At 41.4% G+C, this 25,630-nt stretch overlaps 1 protein-coding gene across 2 annotated transcripts in view; it reads right to left on the bottom strand.

Moving 5' to 3' along the window:
* ADPGK (ADP dependent glucokinase) overlaps positions 1 to 25,372 on the bottom strand; it is a 42,880-nt gene extending 17,508 nt beyond the window's left edge. For both annotated transcript variants that reach the window (XM_059371889.1, XM_059371890.1), the window contains exons 1-3: positions 25,070 to 25,372; positions 18,292 to 18,517; positions 15,061 to 15,123 (exon numbers count right to left, since the gene is read on the bottom strand). In XM_059371889.1, the coding sequence (XP_059227872.1) occupies positions 15,061 to 15,123; positions 18,292 to 18,517; positions 25,070 to 25,296 (516 nt within the window). In that variant the 5' untranslated portion in view covers positions 25,297 to 25,372. The remainder of the gene's footprint in view (positions 1 to 15,060; positions 15,124 to 18,291; positions 18,518 to 25,069) is intronic.
* Between the last annotated feature and the right edge of the window lie 258 nt (positions 25,373 to 25,630).

The raw sequence follows: 25,630 nt of genomic DNA, 5'->3' as shown, positions 1-25,630 counted from the left end.
TCTTTTTTTTTTTTTAAAGATTTTATTTATTTATTTGACAGAGAGAGATCACAAGTAGGCAGAGAAGCAGGCAGAGAGAGAGGAGGAAGCAGGCTCCCTGCCGAGCAGAGAGCCTGATGTGGGACTCGATCCCAGGACCTGAGATCATGACCTGAGCCGAAGGCAGCGGCTTCACCCACTGAGCCACCCAGGCGCCCTAGAAACCATCTTCTAAGAGTGCAACAGGAAGAAAGAACCTGAACAGACCAATTATTAGTAATGAAATTAAATCAGTAATCAAAAAACTTTCAACAAACAAAAGTCCAGGATCAGATGAAATCACAGGTGAATTCTACCAAACATTTAAAAAATAGTTACAACCTCTTTCTCAAACTATTAAAAAATGACAGAGAGAAAGGAACATGTCCAAATTAATTCTATCAGGCCAACACTACCCTGAAAACAAAACAGAAAATTACAGGCCATATCACTGATGAACATAGATGTAAAAGTCCTCAACAAAATATTAACAAACTGCATTTCAAGTACATTAAAAAGATCGTTCAGACCTAGCCTTAGCAAAAGGCAACCAAATGGGAAAGGAAGAAGTCAAACTGTGGTTTGCTTGGGGAAGGTGGCGGGGGGATTGGCTAAATGCATGACAAGTATTGGGAGGGCATTTGTGAGGAGCACTGGGTGTTGTATGGAAGTGATGACTCACAGAATTCTACTAGTGAAACTAGTATTACCCTATACGTTAACTAACTAGAATTTAAATAAAAACTTAAAAAGAAAAACAACGAAGAATGATGGATAAAACAAAATGAAAAAAAGAAAACAACAACAATAAAAGTTCAAATGTGCATGTTCTGGCAAGACAGTTAGAAATCCTGACTCAAGAAAATAAAGCAAGAATCTAGATATTAGGGGGGGAAAAAAAACCTTCCACCACAACCAAGTGGGATTTATTCCAGGAATGCAAGAACGGTTTAATTTCCGCAAACCAATCAATGTAATATACCACATTAACTAAATGAAGGCTAAAAATCATATGATTATCAACAGATGCAAAAAAAAAAAAAGCATTTAACAAAATATAATAACTTTTAACAAAATGGGTATAGAGGAAACAACTCATCATAATTAAGGCCATCATATATGACAAACCCACAGTTAACATCATACTCAACAGATCCGGAATAAGACAAGATCAGGAACAAGACAAGGATACATCTCTCGCAACTTTTATTCAAGACAGTACTGGAAGTTCTAGCTACAGCAATCAGAGAAGAAAAAGAAATAGAAGGCATCTAGACATAATGCTATATTTAGAAAACACAAAAGACTCCAAAAAAACTGTGGGATCTAAAGTCACAGTACACAAAATATACAGAAATCTGTTGCATTCTATATGGAAACAAACTAGCAGAAAAAAATTAAGAAAAAATATACCATTTACAATTGCATTAAAAGGAATAAAATGGGGAGTCAAGATGGCAAGAGAAGTAGCAGGCTGAGACTACATCAAGTAGCAGGAGATCAGCTAGATAGCTTATCAAACCATTGCAAACACCTACAAATCCAACAGGAGATTGAAGAGAAGAAGAGCAACAATTCTAGAAACAGAAAATGGACCACTTTCTGAAAGGTAGAGCCCGCGGTGAAGTGAATCCAAAGCGACGCGAAGAGAGACTGCAGGGGGGAGGGGCCGCCTCCCGGCAAGCAGCAGTGCAATGGAACACAAAATCAGGACTTTCAAAAGTCTGCTCCACTGAGGGACATTGCTCCAGAGGCTAAACTGGGGTGAAGCCCACGTGGGGTCAGCGTGGCCCCAGGTCCCATGGAGTGACAGAAGGATCGGGGGTATCTAAGTGTCGCAGAGCTTGCAGGTATTAGAGCGGGGAAACTGGGTACAGAGACAAAGCCGAGAAGTAAGCTTGCAACTCAGGGTTACCTTGAACAGGTCACAGGCTGGATGAGCTCCCGGCCTGGCCAGAGACCAGGGAGAAGAGAGTGACCGAGCACTTTTATCTGAAGGGGAGTGATTGAGCGCTTTTCTCTGAGGGCGCACTGAGGAGTGGGGTCCCGAGCTCTCGGCTCCTCCCAACCGGAGACTGGGAGGCCACCATTATCATTCCCATCCTCTGGAACTCTGTGGACAGCATTCAGGAAACAAAAGCTCCCAAAAGCAAACGGAACCCAAGCCGAACTACTCAGCCCAGCCCCTGGGTAAGGGCGGGGCAATTCTGTCTCAGGCAAAGACACTTTAGAATCACTACAACAGGCCCCTCCCTCAGAAGATCAACAAGAAATCTAGCCAAGACCAAGCTCACTTACCAAGGAGAACAGTGGAATTCCAGAGGAGAAAGCAAAGCAAGGAATTCATGGCTTTTCCCCCATGATTCTTTAGTCTTGCAGTTAATTTTTTTTTCTTCTGCTAAATTTTTTTAACTTTTACCCTTTCCTCTTTCAATGTTTTTTTAACTAGTTTATCTTAAAAATAATAAAAATAATCTTTCAAAAAAATAATAATCTTTTTTGAACCTTCATTATTATAGTCATATTTTATCCTTCATGGTATCTAACTATATTTTTTGTATACACATAGGGTTTTATCTTCTAAAAACTTTGGGGTACAACTTCTCCTAACAGAACAAAATATATCCTAAATCTAGCTCCGGGCTTGTTCTAGTCTCCAGCCCGAATAAATTCTCTCCACTTTCTTTTTCTTTATTCTCCCAACCAACTTACTTTATCAACTCCTTTTTTAGAAATTAAATTTTTTTTTTATCTTTATAGGCATATTCCATCCCTTCATTGTGTCTACCCTTATATATGTTTTCCATACTTTAAAATTTTGGGAGGTAGTTTCTTCTAAGAGACCAAAATACTCCCAAAATTAAGTGTGCGACCCTGTTCTAGTCACCAGTCTAATATATATATAAATTTTTTTTCTTTTTAAATATTTTTTCTGTATTCATTTTCAACTTTTTTTTCCTGAACTACTTTTTATCCCCTTTCTCCCTCCCACGATTTGGGATCTCTACTGATTTGGTTAAAGCACATTTTCCTGAGGTCTTTGTCACCCTTTTAGTATTTTATTTGCTCCTTCATATAATCTTATCTGGACAAAATGACGAGGCTTTAAAACTCACCACATTAAAAAAAGAACAAGAGGCAGTACTGAAGGCTAGGGACCTAATCAATATGGACACTGGTAATATGTCAGATCTAGAGTTCAGAATGACGATTCTCAAGGTTCGAGCTGGGCTCGAAAAAGGCATGGAAGATATCAGAGAAACCCTCTCCAGAGAGATAAAAGCCCTTTCTGGAGAAATAAAAGAACTAAAATCTAACCAAGTTGAAATAAAAAAGCTATTAATGAGATGCAATAAAAAATGGAGGCTCTTACTGCTAGGATAAATGAGACAGAAGAAAGAATTAGTGATATAGAAGACCAAATGACAGAGAATAAAGAAGCTGAGCAAAAGAGACAAACAAATACTGGACCACGATGGGAGAATTCCAGAGATAAGTGACACCATAAGACGAAACAACATTAGAATAATTAGGATTCCAGAAGAAGACAGAGGGGAGCAGAAGATATTTTGGAGAGAATTATTGTAGAGAATTTCCCTAATATGGCAAAGGGAACAAACATCAAAATCCAGGAAATGCAGAGAACCCCCCTCAAAATAGGTCCACACCCCATCACCTAATAGTAACATTTACAAGTCTTAGCAACAAAGAGAAAATCCTAAAAGCAGCCCGGGAAAAGAAGTCTGTAACATACAATGGTAAAAACATTAGATTGGCAGCAGACTTATCCACAGAGACCTGGCAGGCCAGAAAGAACTGGTATGATATATTCAGAGCACTAAACGAGAAAAACATGCAGCCAAGAATACTATATCCAGCAAGGCTATCACTGAAAATAGAAGAAGAGAGAAAAAGCTTCCAGGACAAACAAAACCTGAAAGAATTTGCAAACACCAAACTAGCTCTACAAGAAAGATTGAAAGGTGGCCTCTAGGCAAAGAGAGACCCTAAAACTAGTAGATCAGAAAGGAACAGAGACAATATACAATAACAGTCACCTTACATGCCATACAATGGCACTAAATTCATATCTCTCAATAGTTACCCTGAATGTAAATGGACTAAATGCCCCAATCAAAAGACACAGGGTATCAGAATCGATAAAAAAAAAAAAAAACCATCAATATGCTGCCTAAAAGAAACTCATTTAGACCCAAAGACACCTCCAGATTTAAAGTGAGGGGGTGGAAAACAATTTACCATGCTAATGGACATCAGAAGAAAGCTGGGGTGGCAATCCTTATATCATACAAATTAGATTTTAAACCAAAGAGTATAATAAGAGATGAGGAAGGACACTATATCATACTCAAAGGGTCTGTCCAACAAGAAGATCTAACAATTTTAAATATCTATGCCCCAACATGGGAGCAGCCAACTATATAAACCAATTAATAACAAAATTAAAGAAACACATCAACAATAATACAGTAATAGCTGGGGACTTTAACACTCCCATCACTGAAATGGACAGATCATCCAAGCAAAAGATCAACAAGGAAATAAAGGCCTTAAATGACACACTGGACCAGACGGACATCACAGATACATTCAGAATATTCCATCCCAAAGCAACAGAACACATACTCTTCTCTAGTGCACACAGAACATTCTCCAGAATAGATCACATCCTGCGTCATAAATTAGGTCTCAACCGGCATCAAAAGACTGGGATCATTCCCTGCATATTTTCAGACCACAATGCTCTGAATCTAGAACTCAATCACAAGAGGAAATTTGGAAAGAACCCAAATACATGGAGACTAAACAGCAACCTTCTAAAGAATGAATGGGTCAACCAGGAAATTAAAGAAGAATTGAAAAAATTCATGGAAACAAATGATAATAAAAACACAATGGTTCAAAATCTGTGGGACACAGCAAAGGCAGTCCTGAGAGGAAAATATATAGCGATACAAGCCTTTCTCAATAAACAAAAAAGGTCTCAAATACACAACCTAACCCTATAGCTAAAGGAGCTGGAGAAAGAACAACAAAGAACGCCTAAACCCAGCAGGAGAAGAGAAAAAATAAAGATCAGAGCAGAAATCAATGAAATAGAAACTAAAAAAACAACAGAACAAATCAACGAAACTAGGAGCTGGTTCTTTGAAAGAATTAATAAAATTGATAAAGCCCTGGCCAGATTTATCAAAAAGAAAAGAGAAAGGACCCAAATAAATAAAATCATGAATGAAAGAGGAGAGATCACAACTAACACCAGAGAAATACAAACAATTGTAAGAACATACTATGAACAACTCTACACCAATAAATTCGACAACCTGGAAGAAATGGATACATTCCTAGAGATATATAAACTACCACAACTGAACCAGGAAGAAATAGATAACCTGAACAGACCCATAACCAGTAAGGAGATTGAAATAATCATCAAAAATCTCCAAACAAACAAAAGCCCAGGGCCAGACGGCTTTCCAGGGGAATTCTACCAAACATTTAAAGAAGAATTAATTCCTATTCTCCTGAAACTGTTCCAAAAAATAGAAATGGAAGGAAAACTTCCAAACTCATTTTATGAGGCCAGCATCACCTTGGTCCCCAAACCAGACAAGGATCCCATCAAAAAAGAGAATTACAGACCAATATCCTTGATGAACACAGATGCAAAAATTCTCACCAAAACACTAGCCAGTAAGATCCAACAGTACATTAAAAGGATTATTCACCACGACCAAGTGGGATTTATTCCAGGGCTGCAAGGTTGGCTCAACATCTGCAAATCAATCAATGTGATACATTAATAAAAGAAAGAACAAAAACCATATGATACTCTCAATAGATGCTGAAAAAGCATCTGACAAAGTACAACATCCCTTCCTGATTAAAACTCTTCAAAGTGTAGGGATAGAGGGCACACACCTCAATATTATCAAAGCCATCTATGAAAAACCCACTGCAAATATCATTCTCAATGGAGAAAAACTGAAAGCTTTTCTGCTAAGGTCAGGAACATGGTAGGGATGTCCGTTATCACTACTGCTATTCAACATAGTAATAGAAGTCTTTGCCTCAGCAATCAGACAACAAAAAGAAATTAAAGGCATCCAAATCAGCAGAGAAGAAGTCAAACTATAACTCTTTGCAGATGATATGATACTACATGTGGAAACTCAAAAGGCTCCACTCCAAATCTGCTAGAACTTGTACAGGAATTCAGTAAAGTGTCAGGATAAAAAAATCAATGTACAGAAATCAGTTGCATTTCTGTACAGAAGAAAGAGAAATTAAGGAGTCAATCCCATTTACAATTACACCCAAAACTATAAGATACCTAGGAATAAACCTAACCAAAGAGGCAAACAATCTATACTCAGAAAACTACAAAGAACTCTTGAAAGAAATTGAGGAAGACACAAAGAATGGAAACATGTTCCATGCTCATGGACTGGAAGAACAAATATTGTGAAAATGTCTATGCTACCTAAAGCAATCTACACATTTAATGCAATCCCTATCAAAATCCTACCCATTTTTTTCAAAGAAATGGAACAAATAATCCTAAAATTAATATGGAACCAGGAAAGACCTCGAATAGCTAAAGGAATATTGAAAAAGAAAGCCAAAGTTGGTGGCATCATAATTCCAGACTTCAAGATCTATTACAAAGCTGTCATCATCAAGACAGTATGGTACTGGCACAAAAACAGGCACACAGATCAATGGAACAGAGTAGAGAGCCCAGAAAAAGACCCTCAACTCTATGGTCATCTTCGACAAAGCAGGAAGGAATGTCCAAAGGAAAAAAGACAGCCTCTTCAAGAAATGGTGTTGGGAAAATTGGACAGCCACATGCAGAAAAATGAAATTGGGCCATTTCCTTACACCACACACGAAAATAGACTCAAAATGGATGAACGACCTCAATGTGAGAAAGGAATCCATCAAAATCCTTGAGGAGAACACATGCAGCAACCTCTTCGACCTCAGCCACAGCAACTTCTTCCTAGGAACATTGCCAAAGGCAATGGAAGCAAGGGCAAAAATGAACTATTGGGATTTCATCAAGATCAAAAGTTTCTGCACAGCAAAGGAAACAGTCAACAAAACCAAAAGACAACTGACAGAATGGGAGAAAATATTTGCAAACGACATATCGGACAAAGGGCTAGTATCCAAAATCTATAAAGGGCTCAGCAAACTCAACATCCAAAGAACAAATAATCCAATTGAGAAATGGGCAGAGGACATGAACAGACATTTCTGCAAAGAAGACATCCAGATGGCCAACAGACACATGAAAAAATCTCCACATCACTCGGCATCAGGGAAATACAAATCAAAACCACAATGAGATACCACCTCACATCAGTAAGAATGGCTAAAATTAACAAGTGGGGAAATGACAGATGCTGGCGAGGATGTGGAGAAAGGGGAACCCTCCTACACTGTTGGTGGGAATGCAAGCTGGTGCAACCACTCTGGAAAACAGTGTGGAAGTTCCTCAAAAAGCTGAAAATAGAGCTACCCTATGACCCAGCAATTGCACTACTGGGTATATACCCTAAAGATACAAACGTAGTGATCCGAAGGGGTATGTGCACCCGAATATTTATAGCAGCAATGTCCACAATAGCCAAACCATGGAAAGAACCTAGATGTCCATCAACAGATGAATGGATAAAGAAGATGTGGTACATATATGCAATGGAATACTATGCAGCCATCAAAGGAAATGAAATCTTGCCATTTGCCACAAAGTGGATGGAACTAGAGGGTATTGTGCTTAGCGAAATAAGTCAATCGGAAAAAGACAACTATCATATGATCTCCCTGATATGAGGAAGTGGAGATGCAATGTGGGGGGTCTGGGGGGTAGCAAAAGAATAAATAAAACAAGATGGGATCGGGAAAGAGATAAACCATAAGAGACTGTTAATCTCACAAAACAAACTGAGGGTTGCTGGGGGAGGGGGGAGGGAGAGGGTGGTGGGGTTATGGACATTGGGTAGGGTACGTGCTATGGTGAGTGCTGTGAAACGTGTAAACCTGGCGATTCACAGACCTGTACCCCTGGGGATAAAAATACATTATATGTTTATTTAAAAAAATTAAAAAATTAAAAAAAGAAAGAATAAAATGTTAGGATACCTGGGTGGCTCAGCCGGTTAAGCCTCTGGCTTTGGCTCAGGTCCTAGGATTGAGCTGAGTCCTACATCAGTCTTCCTGCTCAGGGTGGAGCCTACCTCTCCCTCTGCTTGTGCTCTTCCTCTCTCTCACAATAAGTAGATAAATAAAATGTTAAAAAATGTTAAAAAAAAAAGTTAAAAAAGAAGAAAGTGAATCATTATAAAGAATAAAATGTCTAGGAATCAATTTAACCAAGGAGGTGAAGAACCTGTACTCTGAAAACCGTAAGACAGTGAAGAAAGAAATCAAAGATGACACAAATAAATGCAAAGACATACCATGCTCTTGGACTGGAAAAATTAATATTGTTAAAATGTCCATACTACCCAAAGCAATCTACAGATTCAGTGCGATCCCTACTGAAGTACCAAGAACATGTTTTCACAGAACTAAGAACAAATAATACTAAAATTTATATGGTATCAGAAAAGACCATGAATAGCTAAAGCAATTTCAAGAAAGAATAACAAAGCTGGAGGCTCACACTCCCAGCTTTCAGGCTACATTACACAATACTATAGTAATTGAAACAGTATGGTACTGGCATAAAAGATCAATGGAACAAAATAGAAAGCCCAGAAATGAACCCATGCTTATATGGCCATTCAATGACAAAGGAGGCAAGAATATACAATGGAGAAAAGACAGTTCCTTCAATAAATTAGTTGAGGGAACTGGACATCTACCTGCAAAAGAATGGAACTCAGCCACTTTCTTCCATCATATCCAAAAGGAACTACATTTAGTTCTTCTAAGTTCTGAAACCATAAAACTCCTAAAACAGACAATAAGTTCTTGGGCATCATTCTAAGCAGTATTTTTTTGATTTATCTCCTCAGTCAAGGGCAACAAAAGCAAAAATAAACAAGTGGGACTAGATGAATCTAAAAAGTTTTGCATCAGGGCACCTGGGTGGCTCACTAGGTTAAAACCTCTGCCTTTGGCTCAGGTCATGATCTCAGGGTCCTGGAATGGAGCCTCGCATAGAGCTCTCTGCTCAGCGGGAAGCTTGCCCCCCCCCCAACTTGTGATCTCTGTCAAATAAATAAATTTTTAAAAACCTTTAAAAAGTTTTGCATAGCAAAAGAAATTATCAACAGAATGAAAAGACAACCCAATGAATGGGAGGTACCTGCAAATGAAGTATCTGAATCAAGGGTTAATAATGAAATATGTGAGAAACTCATCTATCTTACACCAAAAAAAAAAATCTGACTTTAAAAAAAATGGGTAGAGGACTGGAAGAGACATTTTTCCAAAGAAGACATAGAGATGCCCAACAGACACACTGAAAGATGCTCAGCATCAGTCATCATCAGGGAAATGCAACACAAATCAAAACCACAGTGAGAGATAACCTCATGCCTTTCAGAATGGCCAGTATCAAAAAGATAAGAAACAACAGATGTTGAGGATAAAGGAACCGCTATGCACCACTGACAGGAATGTAACAGTCTGGTGAAACCACTCTGGCAGGAATGTAACAGTCTGGTGAAACCACTCTGGCAAACAGTACAGAGATTCGTCAAAAAATTAAAAATAGAAATACTGTATGATCTAGCACATCTACTCCTAGGTATATACCCAAAGAAAATGAAAACACTGGGGCGCCTGGGTGGCTCAGTGGGTTAAAGCCTCTGCCTTCGGCTCAGGTCATGATCCCAGAGTCCTGGGATCAAGCCCCACAATGGGCTCTCTGCTCAGTGGGGAACCTGCTTGCTCCTCTCTCTCTCTGCCTGCTTCTCTGCCTACTTGTGATTTCTGTCTGTCAAATAAATAAATAAAATCTTAAAAAAAAAAAAAAAAAAGAAAATGAAAACACTAATTCTAAAAGAATAATGGGATGCCTGGGTGGCTCGGTTTGTTAAGTATCCAACTCTTGATTTCAGTTCATGTCTTGATCTCAGGGTCATGAGTTAAAGCCCTGTTGGGCTCTGTGCTAGGAATGGAGCCTACTTAAAGAAACAAACAAACAAACCTACCCCTATGTTCACTGCAGCATTATTTACTTTAGTCAAGATATGGAAGCAGTCTAAATATCCCTGACAGATGAATGGTTAAAGAAGATGTTATATATATACAATGCGTTATTACTCAACCATAAAAAAGAATGAAACCTTGCCATCTAAAACAACATGGATGGGCCTACAGGATAATCTGCTAAGTGAATTTGATTTTACTTCAATGTGGAATCTGAAAAACAAAACATAATACTATGCAGCCATCAAAAGAAATGAAATCTTGCCATTTGCGACAACATGGATGGAACTAGAGGGTATCATGCTTAGTGAAATAAGTCAATCGGAGAAAGACAACTATCATATGATCTCCCTGATATGAGGAGGTGGAAATGCAACATGGGGGGTTAAGGGGGTAAGAGAAGAATGAATGAAACAAGATGGGACTGGGAGGGGGACAAACCATAAACCACTCTTAATCTCACAAAAGAAACTGGGGGTTGCTGGGGGGGGGGGGGGTGGGGGGGGGGGGGTGGGGTTATGGACATTGGGGAGGGTATGTGCTATGGTGAGTGCTGTGAAGTGTGTAAACCTGGCGATTCACAGACCTGTACCCCTGGGGATAAAAATACATTATAGGTTTATAAAAAATAAAAAAAAAAAAAAAAAAAAAAAAAAAAAAAGAACAAACAAAACGAAATTCCTAAATACACAGAATGAACTCAGGGCTGCCAGAGGGAAAGGTGGTAGAGGGATGGCAAACTAAGGTAAAGGGAATAGGGTACAAACTTCCACTTAAAAGTAAGTCATAGAGAGGCGCCTGGGTGGCTCAGTCGGTTAAGCATCTGCCTTCAGCTCAGGTCATGATCCCAGGGTCCTGGGATCGAGCCCTGCCTCGGGCTTTCTGCTCAGCGGAGAGCCTGCTTTCTCCTTTCTCTCTCTGCCTGCCTCTCTGCCCACTTGTGATTTCTGTCAAATAAATAAATAAAATCTTAAAAAAAAAATAAGTCATAGGGATGGGGAGCATAGGAAATATAGTAGAAAATATAATATCTTTGTATGGTGACAGATGATAATTATACTTATCATGTTATTTTGTAACGTATGTAAATATCAAATTACTATGTTATACCCCTAAAAGTAATATTCTGTGTCAACTGTACTTCAAGAAAAGGATGAATTTCCCAGAAAAAAAAGACAATATAAGTTACCAATATCAAGAATAAGAGATATCACTATAGATTCTATAGATCTTAAAAGGATAAGAGAATACAACAATTTTATGACAATAAATTCACCAAATTAGAGGATATGGACAAATTCCTTGAAACAAAATCTGAATTTCTCCATATCTATTAAAGAAATCACACTTGTTAAAAACCTTTCCACATCAAAAACTCCAGGCCTAAAGGGTTTCACTGGTGAATTCTACAAACAATTAAGAAAATATTTCTTTTTTATTTTTTGGTTAAAGATTTTTGTTTATCTATGACTGAGAGAGAAAGCTAGAGAGGGAACACAAGCACGAGGGAGCTAGAGAGGAAGAAGCAGGCTCCTGAGTAGGGAGCCTGATATTGGGCTCGATCCCAGGATGCTGGAATCGTGACCTGAGCTGAAGGCAGACATTTAACAACTGAGCCACCCAGGCTCAGTTCCCAACTCATTCTATAAGGTCAGTATTACCCTGATACCAAAACCAGGCAGACATACAAGGAAAGTACAGACCTCATAGAAATTGATGCCAATTTTAATTTTTTTTAGATTTTATTTATTTCTTTGAGAGAAGGAGAGCTCCACAAGTAGAGCTGTGAGCCCAATGTGGGCCTTGATCCCGGGACTCCAGGATCATGACCTGAGCCAAAGGCAGTCGCCTAACCAACTGAGCTACCCAGGTGCCTGATATAAATTTTTAAAGCAAAATTTTGTAAACGGAATCCATCAATATGAAAAATGAAAATACATCGAACCAGGTGAGGTTTATCTTAAGGATGCAGGTTGGTTTAATACCTGGAAACCAATGTAATTACCACATATCAAACTGAAAAGCAAAAACCATTCAATCATTTCAAAAGATGCAAAAACAGTATTTGACGAAATACAGTATCTATTCCTAATTCTTGGCTAAACAACATAAATACATTTTCTTTTTTTTTTTTTAAGATTTTTATTTATTTATATGACAGACAGAGATCAAAGGAGGCAGAGAGGCAGGCAGAGAGAGAGAGAGGTGGAAGCAGGCTCCCTGCTGAGCAGAGCACCTGATGTGGGGCTTGATCCCAGGACCCAGGGATCATGACCTGCGCTGAAGACAGAGGCTTTAACCCACTGAGCCACCCAGGTGCCCCCATAAATACATTTTCTAAAGGCCCTCTCTACCCCTGCACAGTTTCCATTCTATCATTCGACTAAATTTGCCTTTGCTCTACTGCTTCTGAGACACAATACAGCATGGCCATTAAGAGTGTGAACTCTGGGGATGCCTGGGTGGCTCAGTTGGTTGAACACTGCCTTCGGCTACAGGCATGATCCCAGGGTCCTGAGATAGAGTCCTGCATCGGGCTCCTTGCTCAGCAGGGAGCCTGCTTCTTTTGCTGCCTCTGCCTGTCTCTCTGCCTGCTTGTGTGTACTCTCTCTCTCTCTCTGGCAAATAAATAAAATCTTAAAAAAAAAAAAAAAGAGTGTGAACTCTGGAGCTGTAATACCTGGGTTCAAATCCCAGCTCCACCCCTTACTGGGTGTGCAACCCTGAACAGTTACAACTTCTTCATGCCTCATTTTTCCTATCTACAAAGTGAGGATAATAATAAGACTTCTCTTATAGGGCATCATAAAGTTAAATGAATTCATATATATACAAAGCACTAAAAACAGTGCCTGACATATAATAAGAACTATGTAAGCATTAACTATTATTTTTATTATTACCTTTGGAAAATACCTAGCCCTTAACCTCTGGTTGATCTCAGACGATCACTTTGTTGAGAAGCATTTCAGCAGGTTAAACTAAATCCGAGAGATTAGTACAGAGTCGTTAAGGTCATGGAGAGCCAGAGCTTGAATCCTGGCTCAGTTAATTCCAGGCTAGGTGTCCTGAAGCTCATTGCTTAACCTCTTTTCTCATGCTCAAAAGGGTCTTAGTATCTTACTTCTTCAGACTGTTATGAGGGCCGTGTCGAAAATCCCTTTTCTTTTCTCAATCTCCCACCAAAGCCAGACTTACTTTACCAGGATGTCTTCCAATTGGACTGGTCCTAGGCCTGGCTTTTCCAGAAACCAAGAGGAAATGCTGGCCTCTGAAGAGGTCGATATTAAAAGGTCAATCCTGTATTTGCCCAGAACTTTTGGGGTGTTGTCCTCTCAGAGGCCAGAATTACTTCTCAGGGTCATGAGAATGCCTTTTGGGGACCAGGATTCTGATGGGAAGAGCCTGGCTCTAACGAGCTTATAACTGGTCTTCTATCAACTGGTAGTATTTCTGCAAGTCAGTCCTAGAACTTCCAATCTCTATTTGGGAGTTAATTAGTACCTTAAAGACAGTGGCTACAAAAATTTTGTATTTCCAATCCCAATGTTTTATAAGAACTTTAATTCTTATTAAAATGCCACTGCTCACACTTTAACATGCTCTCCACATCTATCTCTTGGTGTACAATGTGGCTCCATATGCATTTTTCCTCCTCAAATAGCTGATTATCTGTATTTCTGGGTATCTCTGGGGTTTTGATTCTGTGCCCCTGACCTATATTTCTATTTTCAGGCCAGGTCCCACAAACTTGAGGACTACTCATGATTCCCCATTGTCATCAGTAGCCACATCTATTCTGCATTTCTCAAGTTTGTTTACTCTGGATTCATCTTTGTCAAGTCTATCTTCTTTGTCCTCATGTATGCTTTAGCATCAAGTGATTCTATCTCAATTCATTTTTTTCTTTTTTTTGAGAGCACGCACACAAACACAAGTACATGGTGGGAGCAGGGCAGAGGGAAAGGGAAAGTATCTCAAGCAGGCTCCACACCCAGCATGGAGCCCAACATGGGGCTCCATCCCATGACCCTGATATCATGACCTGAGCAGAAGTCTAGAGTCAGACACTCAGACGACTGAGCCACCCAGGCACTCCTCAAGTGAGTCCATTTTTAGTAGGCTTCAGACACATCTGTTTCTCCCCTTCTGGTTGCTCAAATTCAAAATCTTAATCATTTTACAATACTGCAAGAGCAAAAACCTCCTAGCTGGCCTCCCCCTATTCAACTCATAGCAGAGAACTTTCCCACCCACATGTTATTTTGAATATAGCAGTAATGTTTAATTCCGTTTAAACCAAATGGTTTTTAAGACCTGAAGACACTCTCCTCTATCGACCTCCATCTAAAGGCCTTCATTTCCCAACACTCTGGATCCAGGATCATCAATACAGACAACTATATTTTTCTCTCATCAGTGTGTTCCCTAGTCCTAGGTACTGATTCCACAGCCCAAATCCTCTCAACTGTCATGTGATATAATATTTAAGAATATAAGGGCTAGGGTTCTAGGTTAGAAAAGCTCCATTTCTGATTAGCTATGACCTTCTTTATGCCTTAAGCTTCATGTGGAAAGCAAGACAATTACAATACCAACCACAGCACCAACTGGCCTCAGATGTGGGTCAGACTAACAGAGCTTGTCTATGCAAAGCACTCTCCTCACACAGTAAGCACTGAGGAAGCACTAGCTATTACTACTGTCCCACTAGTACCGTACTGCCTCCTAACAAGAGACCTAGGGCCTGGCACATCCTAGGTGGTCCATAAAATGAATATTTATTCTTGCTTCCAAAATTATTCAAATACTAGTGAAAGATACAGATTTTAATCTGGGAATTTGACTTACCTTTAAATCTGAGTTGGCTGCAAATTTCTGTCCAATTAAAGCTGCATTTCCTCCTACATAGTGCTGTAAGACAGTTTCAAAGTTATTAGACAGTATTTTAACAACCCATGTTACCCAAGCTTAGTAATTTTTTTAATTTGTTAATTTATAGTCCATTTCCCACCCCAAAATTTTGAGGCTACTTTACAACAGTAACACACAGATGAAGTTTTAATAAAATTATTAACCTCCTAGGTTCACAGACAATGAATTATAAACAAAGGCTAAAAAAACCCAAATATGTTAACCATGAAAATTAGTGTAACTGCCTTAATTGTAGATCAGATCTGGCCTTGAGCTTTCAGGAAGCTAGAAGAGATAAAGGAAACATGAAAAATGTGGACAGATCTTATCTTCTGTGCCACAGTCCTACTGAAATGAATATAGGACTGTGTTACTCTCCTCCTAAAAATCATTCAATAGATACTTCAATGAACTAAACTCAACTTGTAAGTGAGGCACACGGCCTTTCTTTATCTGCCCCCCAACCCTGTGCTCTCTTTTCTACCTCCTCTCCTGTGCTTCCCTCCCACACCATGCCTATAGCTCTCTGAGCCTGTCTTCCTCGGTCTTTGTTCTTTTAGCACACGCTATTCCTCTCTCCTGGATGCCCAGCCCTTCTCATGCACTGGGAAATACCCACTTCCTTCTCAAGAATCACCTGCACGCACCTCTTCTGTCATATCTGCTGTCTCTCTTTCCCCACTGCCACCTCAGCCTCCACAGCCGCCCTCCCAGACAGGATTAGAGATCCCTTGCCATCCCTATACTCGAACTCCACTAAAGCCCTTGTCCATTTGGGCTACTATCATCTGGGTACATGACTAGCTCCCTCAAGGCAGGACTGGCTCTCTTCTTACTACAGTAAGCGCTCGGTAAATGATTGTTGCTAAGTTTCAAAAAAGATGTGTTAGAAAATATAAAGGCTTTCCTAGGAGCAAGTCTAAGGGTAATGGGTCCTAACATAGAACTATGTCTCCTAAACACCACTCCTTTCAGCTGCAGACCTGGTGCTGGAGAGGCAGATGACTCAAGGCCGGTATTCCATGTTGCTGACTAAGGATGGATCCACATGCTTTTGGACACCTATCAAATAGGATAAGGCTGATGCTCCATTATGAAAACTGAGAAGCCTAATCAATACTCTTGCTCAGATGGAACGCCACTATCTTACCTTCTAGCCCTCGACCACATGCAGAGGCACAGACTAAACAATTCAATTCTAGATTCTAGACACCACTTCCATCCTAAGCTTCCTGTTGACCAACTCCAGATTCAGGTAAACAATAACTGCTTCCTGTAGGTAAATTTAAAGCTTTCTGTGAGATACAGGCTAAAATTTGGTCTTTTTCATTTTAGCATGAATTTTTATTTGACTATTATGGCCAGATGAATTTACTAAAAATCTTGAGGGAAAATATTAAGATTTTATGAAGTGGATTTTAGATTTTTCATGTAATAGTTATTAACTACTGTTTTATCAATCTGCTTATAGTTTAAGGGAGTTTGAAAAGACATCAAATGAAGTGTTGCCTTCACGGAAGGTAAGGAGAGCATTTTAGACCTCATACTTTTAAGAAATAACTTGGACAATCAAAAAGCTATCTTTATAGAAAAAAAATCTTTTTTTGCATCATGAAACAAAAGGCAGGATCAAAGCAGAAGAGAATAGAAATTGAATTAGTGGTTCAAATACAATGATAATAAAGACTTTTAGCAGCAGACTTGTCACCATGTTAGAACTACTGAGATACTTTCATAAAAGATCAGAATCTCACTAGTGAACTCAGCTATAAAAAGGACTGCAGCCGTCATTTTAACAGCTTGCTATTTGCTTTACAAACTCGGCTGGGTAACGCCTATGCCCACTTTAATGTTCAAATGGGAAGATTCAAAAGCAAAAAGAACTTTAAAACCTTGAAAGTTCTCAAAATAAAAGTGGCCATAAAGAATGGCCCATGAAAAGTACCAATTAAAAATGGCATTAAGGAGCTCCCCTAGCAAGAACCACATCTAGACTGATGTGACTAGCCAAGGCAAGATTTTAGGTGAGTAGGAAAAACTGGGGGTGGGGGGTGGGAGGTGGGGGGTAGACAGACGCTGAAATAAACAATCAAAATTCAGTCTCAAGAGGTGTGAGGGCACGTGTCGCTGAAGGTATGCTGGGGTTAAGGGCCTGGGATGTCCAGGCCCAGCACTGCCTCTTACTCCATGTGTACCTTAAAAAAGTATCAGAACCATGTGGGCCCTAAGGCTTTATTTATGATCACCGTGTGGGCTTGGGGACCCCTAGGTCTGACAGGTCCTATCCTGTAGACCAGGGGTTCTCAAAACAAGGTCCTCAAAACAAGAGCATTAATGCAACCAGGAAACTTCCCAGTAGGGAAGTAAGTTCTTGAGTCCCACCCTACATCTACTGAATCAGAAACTCTGGGAGTAAGGCCCAGAAATCTGTTTCATTAACCTCCCCCCACAGTGATTCTGTGTTTTAGGTCTGAGAACGACTGATCTAGACCAGTGCTTCTCAACCAATGTGATTTTTTTTCTCCCCAGCCTGGGAACAACTGAGTATGACCTTTTTAACTGTCACAGCTAGGGAAGGAAGAGAGTGTTATTGTCTGTCATCCAGTGGGTAGATGCGAGAGATGCTGCTGACATCTCACCTGTGCAGGACAGCCCCTACCACAAAGAATTATCCAACCCAAAGCATCAGTATTGCTGAGGTAAGGAACCTGGCTCTGGGCCACCAGAGCAGAGGTGAGGATCCAGGACTCCCTTGCCCATGCACAAGCTACAAATAGCGCTCTGTGTGTTTAGCCTTATTCTCCTGCTCAGGAAGGACTCAGCCATATTATTATTCCACTTTATCAGCCACAAACAAGAGTGGGCATCTTTACTACCTTCAAATTGGGTAATATGAAAAAAGAGCAATTTGATAGATGAACTAGGACCAAAATTTTGGTAACTAGGCTTCCTAAATGTTGGCTGAATTGAACTGACTAGAAACAGTGGAGTTAATGAAAAGTTCAGATACACAGTTTGACAGAAAGGGAAAATACTACAGAACTGAATTCCTAACAATCACCCTCCAGAGAGACTGAGGAAAAGTTACTTGGTTGCTTCTAGGAACCTTATACAAAAAGCTATCTTTCCCCACCTTATCTTAATTTACTGCTGGTGAACCAAACAGACCTGGGCTCCTGGGAGCTCTGATGCAGTCTGGGCAATGTCATGGAAAGCTTCCTTATCGCTGAAGAAGCGCTCAGCTGCGGCTCCCTTCCCCATGAAGTGAACAAAAGCTTCTTCCAGATCATTCCTTGAATGCAGAATGGTGTGATCTTTTCCATTCCCAGGACTCCGGCCAAGCGCCTGCAAGAGCTTCACCCCTGAGAGCACTACATCCACACAGGCATTGACTCTGGAAGGAAGGAGGAAAGAGGCAGTGTGAAAGAAAAGAGAAGCAGCACCATGGAAGCTACTCTGCATTTAATAACAGAGAAATGTTTCCAGGAACTGTATCCAAACAGAAAAACCAAGGAAGTGGATCGAAATCTGGACAAACATCTTAGGATCGAAACACAGGAATCTTTCTTACAGGATGGTAAACTTTTTTTTTTTTTTCCTTAAAGATTTTATTTATTTGTGAGAAAGAGAGAGACATTAAGCAAGGAGGCTGACGTGGGACTCGATAACAGGACTCTGGGATGATTACCTGAGCTAAAGGCAGATGCTTAACTGAGACACCCAGGCATCCTCAGTGTGGCAAACTTTTACGCTAGCTACAAAGAGAAAACAGGTGCTCAGCATTTGAGAACAAAATTATCATAATATAAATACAGCATTTCTGAGAAAATGTTGGCAGAGACATACTGTCTGGATTCCTACTGGCTTTCTGACTTGGGCAAGTCACTTTAATTTCTCAACTTCCTCATTTACGGTGTAATGTGGGTGTTAGACTCATAGAACCGTATTGAAGATTAATATATGCTTAGAAACACTGCTTGGTGCAAAGTAAGCAAAATATAAGTTTTGATCAAAGGCCAAATATCAGATACCTTCCCCTCAAAGACACATTAGGATGGTGGTAACACTCACTAAATACCTAATGTCTAAATACTCCTAGCTGAAACTTTTCAACAGTTAAGTGGCGCCTTAAAGACTGAGGCACATCTGTAGCCTGGTAACAATTCATCACTTGGCAGGTGTTCAGTGGACCAAACCAAGACCTTTAAAGGGCCTGTGAGAAGCCAGTGCTGCACTACCTAGTTGTCTCTATGGAAACAAATTATAAGGCACTATGGTTGTCTGGCTTGGCCTGTCTATAAAAATATAAACCAGAAAAGTTCTGATTTATGTTTTTAGTGTTACTTTCCTAAAAGCCATCCCTTAGAGAAGGGTCAAATAATTTGGGTACCTAAAGAAGGACTTCCTGTCCCCCACCCCACAATCACCTTGATTCCTGCCTCTGCCTACTGGGGATGTCATTTTTGCCAGGGGGGCTAGATGACCACACAGGCAGCTGGAAGCTTCTGAGAAGGCCAAAGCTCACAGTAGGCCAACAACAAGCTTCTGGTGATAAGGATGGATGGGCTTCCAGGGGTAATTCTGAGCAGCTTCTTCGAAAGCAGAAAGTATATTCATTCATAAGAAAGGCCCAAACGATTGGATTCTGGTGTAGACTATAGCTCTGTTTCCCTTCTAGTCTCTTAAAAACAACAACAACAACAACAACAACAAAAAGCTCTTGATCTGGAAATTAACACATGAATTCATTAATGGTGGTAAACTCTAAGAGGAATGAGATGGGCAAGGGCGAGGAATTTTATATTTTGCTAGATGTATTTCTGATTCTTAGAAGCATGCATTACTTTTATAATTAAAAAACAATTATTGGGGCGCCTGGGTGGCTCAGTGGATTGAGCCTCTCCCTTTGGCTCAGGTCATGACCTCAGGGTCCTGGAATCGAGCCCCACATTGGGCTCTCTGCTCAGCAGGGAGCCTGCTTCCCCCTCTCTCTCTCTGTCTGCCTCTGCCTACTTGTGATCTCTGTCAAATAAATAAATAAAATCTTTAAAAAAAAACAATTATCATATGATCTCACTGATAGGAGAAATTTGAGAAACAAGACAGAGGATCATAGGGGAAGGGAGGGAAAAATCAAACAAGATGAAAACAGAGAGAGAGAGACAAACCATAAGAGACCCTTAATCTCAGGAAACAAACTGAGGGTTGCTGGAGGTTTGGGGGTGGGAGGGATGCGGTGGCTGGGTGAGGGACACTGGGGAGGGTATGTGCTATGGTGAGTGCTGTGAATTGTTTAAGACTGATAAATCACAGACCTGTACCTCTGAAACAAATAATACATGTTAATTAAAAAATATATAATTTTTAAAAGGTTCATATGAAGGGTAGACATCAGTGACATCACTCAAGCAAGGTTTACAAGGGCAAGAAAGAGACACATTTTTCCTAATGACAAACTCACGGCACCCACATCATAAGCATTCTTTAATTTTTCCCCTATGGATCCCACGCTTTAAAAGATTTCTCCCCACCAAACATAATTTAAATACTCAAATTTTCTTATTCTTTTAAAACAAAGGCACATACTCTGGTCAATTGGAAAGAGTTACTATGCTTTTCTGTGCATAAAACACACTGACATTCATATGGCAGGTGCTTAATGATAAGTTTAAAATAACGTTCCTTTCACAGCCCTACTGATTATAAACCAAGCATACCTTATAAACTGGTCTCAATTCCACCCCATATAGGAACACCCATATAGGATGTTCTTCAGTTCTTTATTTCTACTGGATGTAACATTAGATGTTTAAAGGATAGACTTAAAAAATATTTTATTTATTTATTTGGCAGAGAAAGAGAGCACGCACAGCACAAGCAGGGAAGGCAGCAGGCAGAGGGAAAAGCAGGCTCCCTGCTGAGTAAGGAGCCTGATGTGGGGCTCGATCCCAGGACTCCTGGGATCATGACCTGAGCCGAAGGCGGATGCTTAAAAGACTAAGTCACCCAGGAGCCCCAAGGGTGGACTCTTAAATCGGAGAGCTTTCCCTGGCTCTCAGATGCAAGCAGGTTCCCGAGTTTCAGATAGTACAAACTCTGATAGTGAGAGACACTATTTCCACCCAACAGCCCAAAAGAAAATGTTTTCCAATGGATTTGGGTCCGGAGTCTGGAAAGCAAAAGTTCAGACACTGAGGGACGCCCACATCTGAAAATAGCAGTTTGCACAAACACATCACCTTCATCCCCAGTGATACGCTAAGACCTTGAACATGGTCTGGTTCTTTAAAGATGAGAATGGAGAAGTTTACAAAAGTTAGAAGACAAGGGGCGCCTGGGTGGTTCAGTCAGTTAAGCGTCTGCCTTCAGCTCAGGTCATGATCCCAGAGTCCTGGGATCGAGCCCTGCATTGGGCTCCCTGCTCATCAGGAAACCTGCTTCTCCCTCTCCCTCTCCCTCTCCCACTGCTTGTGTTCCCTCTCTCGCTATGTCTCTCTTAAATAAATAAAATCTTAAAAAAAAAAAAAAAGTTACAAAACAAAACCAACTCCCCTCCCATAACGGAAAGGAATAATGTTCAACATATTTTGCAACCCAAGGCAAAACCCAGCAGAACCAATTTTGAGTTAAAAATATGTACCTACCATAGGAATATTTTCTGCCCCCCCCCCGACTTCATCATGTCATGAATACTAAGGGAAAAAAAAACTTAAAAAGGAAAAATTTTTATTCAGTAGCTTTTCATAATAAAAAGAGCACTGAACATCTACATACCAGATACCAAACTAATGTGCTTTCTAGTTATACTTTAATCAGAACAAGAATCTCCCTCTGCTCTTCCCTCAATTCAAAAGCATCCAAGAATGTAACAACCACATCACCTATGGTGCTTTATTCTCAGGGATATTAAAAGGAGGAAGGGAGCAAAAGAACCAGAAGAGAAAATTATGCTCATGTGACTTTAGGCAGAATTTCAGAGTTGAGAAAGAAATGTCTAAGATTATAGTGTGAGTTTGGAGAAAACAAAAACAGATGAAATAACTGGAAAACAAAGCAAGACAACAGATGCTGAATGCCCAAACAAGGGGAAGGACTAGAAGGCTAGGGGAGCCTGGGCTTCTAGGCCTACTGCCAGAGACTCTTGGGGGGTGGGAGAAGGGGAGCTCAGTGCTCCCTCTAGACTGCAAGTTCTTTAGAGGCAAGAATGGTTGTTTTCATTACCTCCCTGCTGCTTCATTATCTGCAAAATGTTTCTTTAGGTTCTTCCTAGCTTTTTAACACTATACCTAAGATACTGCGAGAGGTAATCATAATCATTTCTGCAGAGAAGAAAAATCCAAAGGGAAAGAAGGGCAGTGGTCCCTGGGGTGAAGTCTGGATGGCACTGTGGACAGAGAAAGCAGCCTGGTATTTAGGAAGCACTGAATGTAAGACAGGCATTTTCAAAGAGACCACACCAATTGCAAAACGCTGTAAGACAGGGAAGTAGTCACACTGCTTTTAGCTGAGAAGAATTGAAGCTGGGGGTTGACTACCATTCCAAAGGCCACAAATGGAAGAGCCTAGGTTCAAACCCAGATTTCTCTGATACTGAAGCCCTCACAGGAAGCACACACAAGCAAAGATGCAGATGAAGGGATTAACTCTGTGTCAGTAAGAATGTTGATCTAGTTAGTGTCATTCCCCGTACCTGGCTTCACTCTGACTTTTGAAACCCATCTTACTCCACTCCTCTGTTGATCTATTAGATCCATTAGTAGATCTAACTAGATGGAGAATTAGTAATCCTCTGGGACACAAAGGCTGACTTTTAATATTTTATTTATTTATTTGACAGAGAGAGAGAGAGAGATCACAAGTAGGCAGAGAGCCAGGCAGAGAGAGCGGGGAAGCAGGCTCCCCGCTGAGCAGAGAGCCCGATGCAGGGCTTGATCCCAGGACTCTGAGATCATGACCTGAGCCGAAGGCAGAGAGGCTTAACCCCCTGAGCCACCCAGGCACTCCTGACTTTTTTTTTTTAAACCATGAATCCTGAAAGCACTTTTCAAATTGTCATCGACAGCACTGTGTACCCCTGTCCCCCATCAATTCATATGTTCAAGCCCTAACCACACATGTGGATGTTTTTGGAGATAAAGACTATTTAAAGAGATAATTAAGGTTCAATGAGGCCATAATCCAAGAAGACTAATCTCCATATAACAAGAAGAGACACCAGGAGTATGCATGCACAGAGGAAAGTCCATACAGTTTAAGTGGTGGGAAGAAGGCCATCTGCTAGTCAGGATCTCATTCTGAGACTATCAGCCTCTAGAACCACAAGAAAATTCCTATTGCTTAAGTCACCCAGTCTGTGGTATTCTGTCATGTCAGGCTAAACACTAATAATGAATATATCTGTCTTCAACAAATGAGGTGGATACTTTGTCTTCACCCATTTTTACATCCTCAGAGCCTAGCAAAGACTTGACACATACCATATAATTGCTGATACTTGCTGAATGTCCATAAAGCCAGGGAGGACACTTAAGAAACTGATAAGAAGGAACACCTGGATGGCTCAGTTCATTAAGCATCTGACTCTTGATTTCAGCTCAGGTCATGACCTCAGGGTCATGAGATGGAGCCCCATGCTGGGCTCTGCACTCAGCATGGAGTCTGCTTGAGATTCTCTCTCTACCTCTACCTGACCCCACCCCCCGACTTGCACCTGTGCACTTTCTCACAAAATAAATAAAATCTTTAAAAACAAAAAACCAAGCAAACAAAACCTAAAAGAAACTCATAAGGAAGTAGGTGAAAGGGCCTGAACTTGAGAGAAGAGATAAAAGGAAATACTATCTGAAGAAACTATATGCTGGTTTAAAAAAAAAAAAAAAAAAAAAAAAAGAGTCCTATGGGGTACCGGGTTAGCTCAGTACATGAAGCATGCAACTCCTGATCGCAGGGTTAAGTATGAGCCCCACAATGAGTGCAGAGATGACTCAAAATAAATATTAAAAAAATACTAACATTTGTGTGCTCTTTACAGAAGACACCATGCAAGATTACACAATTATTTTGTTTAATCTTCAGGATAACTTTGCTCTACCCTTGCCTCAAGCACTCACAAAAACTAGCAGAGTACTTCATAGAAGGTCTGCTTTTGTATCATGCTTCTGAGGTGATGGCAAGATATTTAAATCGAATTAAGACAAGGTTTAAAGTTAGTGTGAAGGGAACAATGAGGAATACAAAGAAAGGAGGCCCTGTGAGTTGGGAGAACATTAAATATGCAATGTCACTGAAGTCAAGGGAAGAAAAGGAGTTTCAAGGAGAAAGGCATGTTCAGCGCGTGGAAGACTGCACGGGGCTGACAACGAAGACTAAAAAAGGGCAGCTGAATTGGAAAATCAACAAATCACCAGTGAGCTTTGAGAGAGCAGTTTCAATAGCGACGGTCTCCCAGACTACGGTATTAAGAAGGAGAAACAAGGGAGATAAAGTCGATAGCTAAAGGTAGTGAACCACACCACTCAAGACGTTCAGAAGAGGGCGAGCGTCTTCGAAGTGTGACCGCAAAAAGGCAGTCGCCAAAAGATCTGTAACAGGATTGAAGGAGACTAGCACAGGAGGGTGTCAGGCTGCGCGGGATTTGCAGAGGCTATTAGATCCTACCGAGATGACAGAGGGGCGCAGAGACCAGGCAAGAGGAAAAAAGCAGTCTGATGAGTCCCTGCAGCAGTGACGAACAGGGCTGGTCCCAGACATCCGACGCTTCACCAAGGAGGCAGCGTGGACACCAGCGCCGAGAAGCCTTCCCGGCAACGTCTGGGAAACCCTATTTCCGCGCGGTTCTACCTCCCAGTTCCCCAGCCGCCCGAACTCCTCCAAGGCGGCCCTCGGAGGCCCGAAGCACCCGCACTTCCTGGAAAGACCCAAAGACGCAGGCCCCGCAGGCACTCACCCCACGGCCACGCGGCGCCAGCGCCGGGCCGGCCGTACGATGAGCGCGTCCCAGGCGGCCGCCAAGCGGCCCTCAGGGGAGCCGGGTCCCGGAGGCGCGGGCGCCAGCTGTAGCGAGCTCCACAGCGAGCGAAGCGCCGAGCCGGGCAGCTGCGGCTCCAGCAGGAGGACACAGCCCACCGCCAGCGCCAGGAAGCCGGCATACGCAGAGCCGCGCCACAGCGCCATGGGGACAGAGGCGCCGCAGCCGCCGGCCCGCTCCTTTCCCGGCCCGCGCCTCTTCCGTCTCGGCGTGCGCCGCCGTAGACACGCGCCACGTCACGCAGGCGCGCCACGGCCCCCGAGGGGCGGGCTTGGGGGCGGGGCTCCGCGCCGCTCCCCGGGTGCCCCGGGCTGGCGCTGGGGGGCGCGGTTGCACGGCCCAGAGGCGGGAACGCGGATCGGGACTCCAGCCGGACCCCACCAGAGGGGTGAGGGTGCGTTTGTTCGGAGGGGCACCAGTGTCCCCCCTCTTTTAATTCGTCCCTCCGCGAGTGTGTCCATCCTCTATCGCTGGCTTAAT

The sequence above is a fragment of the Mustela nigripes genome, chromosome 13 (genome assembly GCF_022355385.1).
Source record: "Mustela nigripes isolate SB6536 chromosome 13, MUSNIG.SB6536, whole genome shotgun sequence".
Classification (NCBI taxonomy): domain Eukaryota; kingdom Metazoa; phylum Chordata; class Mammalia; order Carnivora; family Mustelidae; genus Mustela; species Mustela nigripes.
Note: the sequence above shows the minus strand (reverse complement) of the source record. Positions and strands in the feature narration are given on the sequence as shown.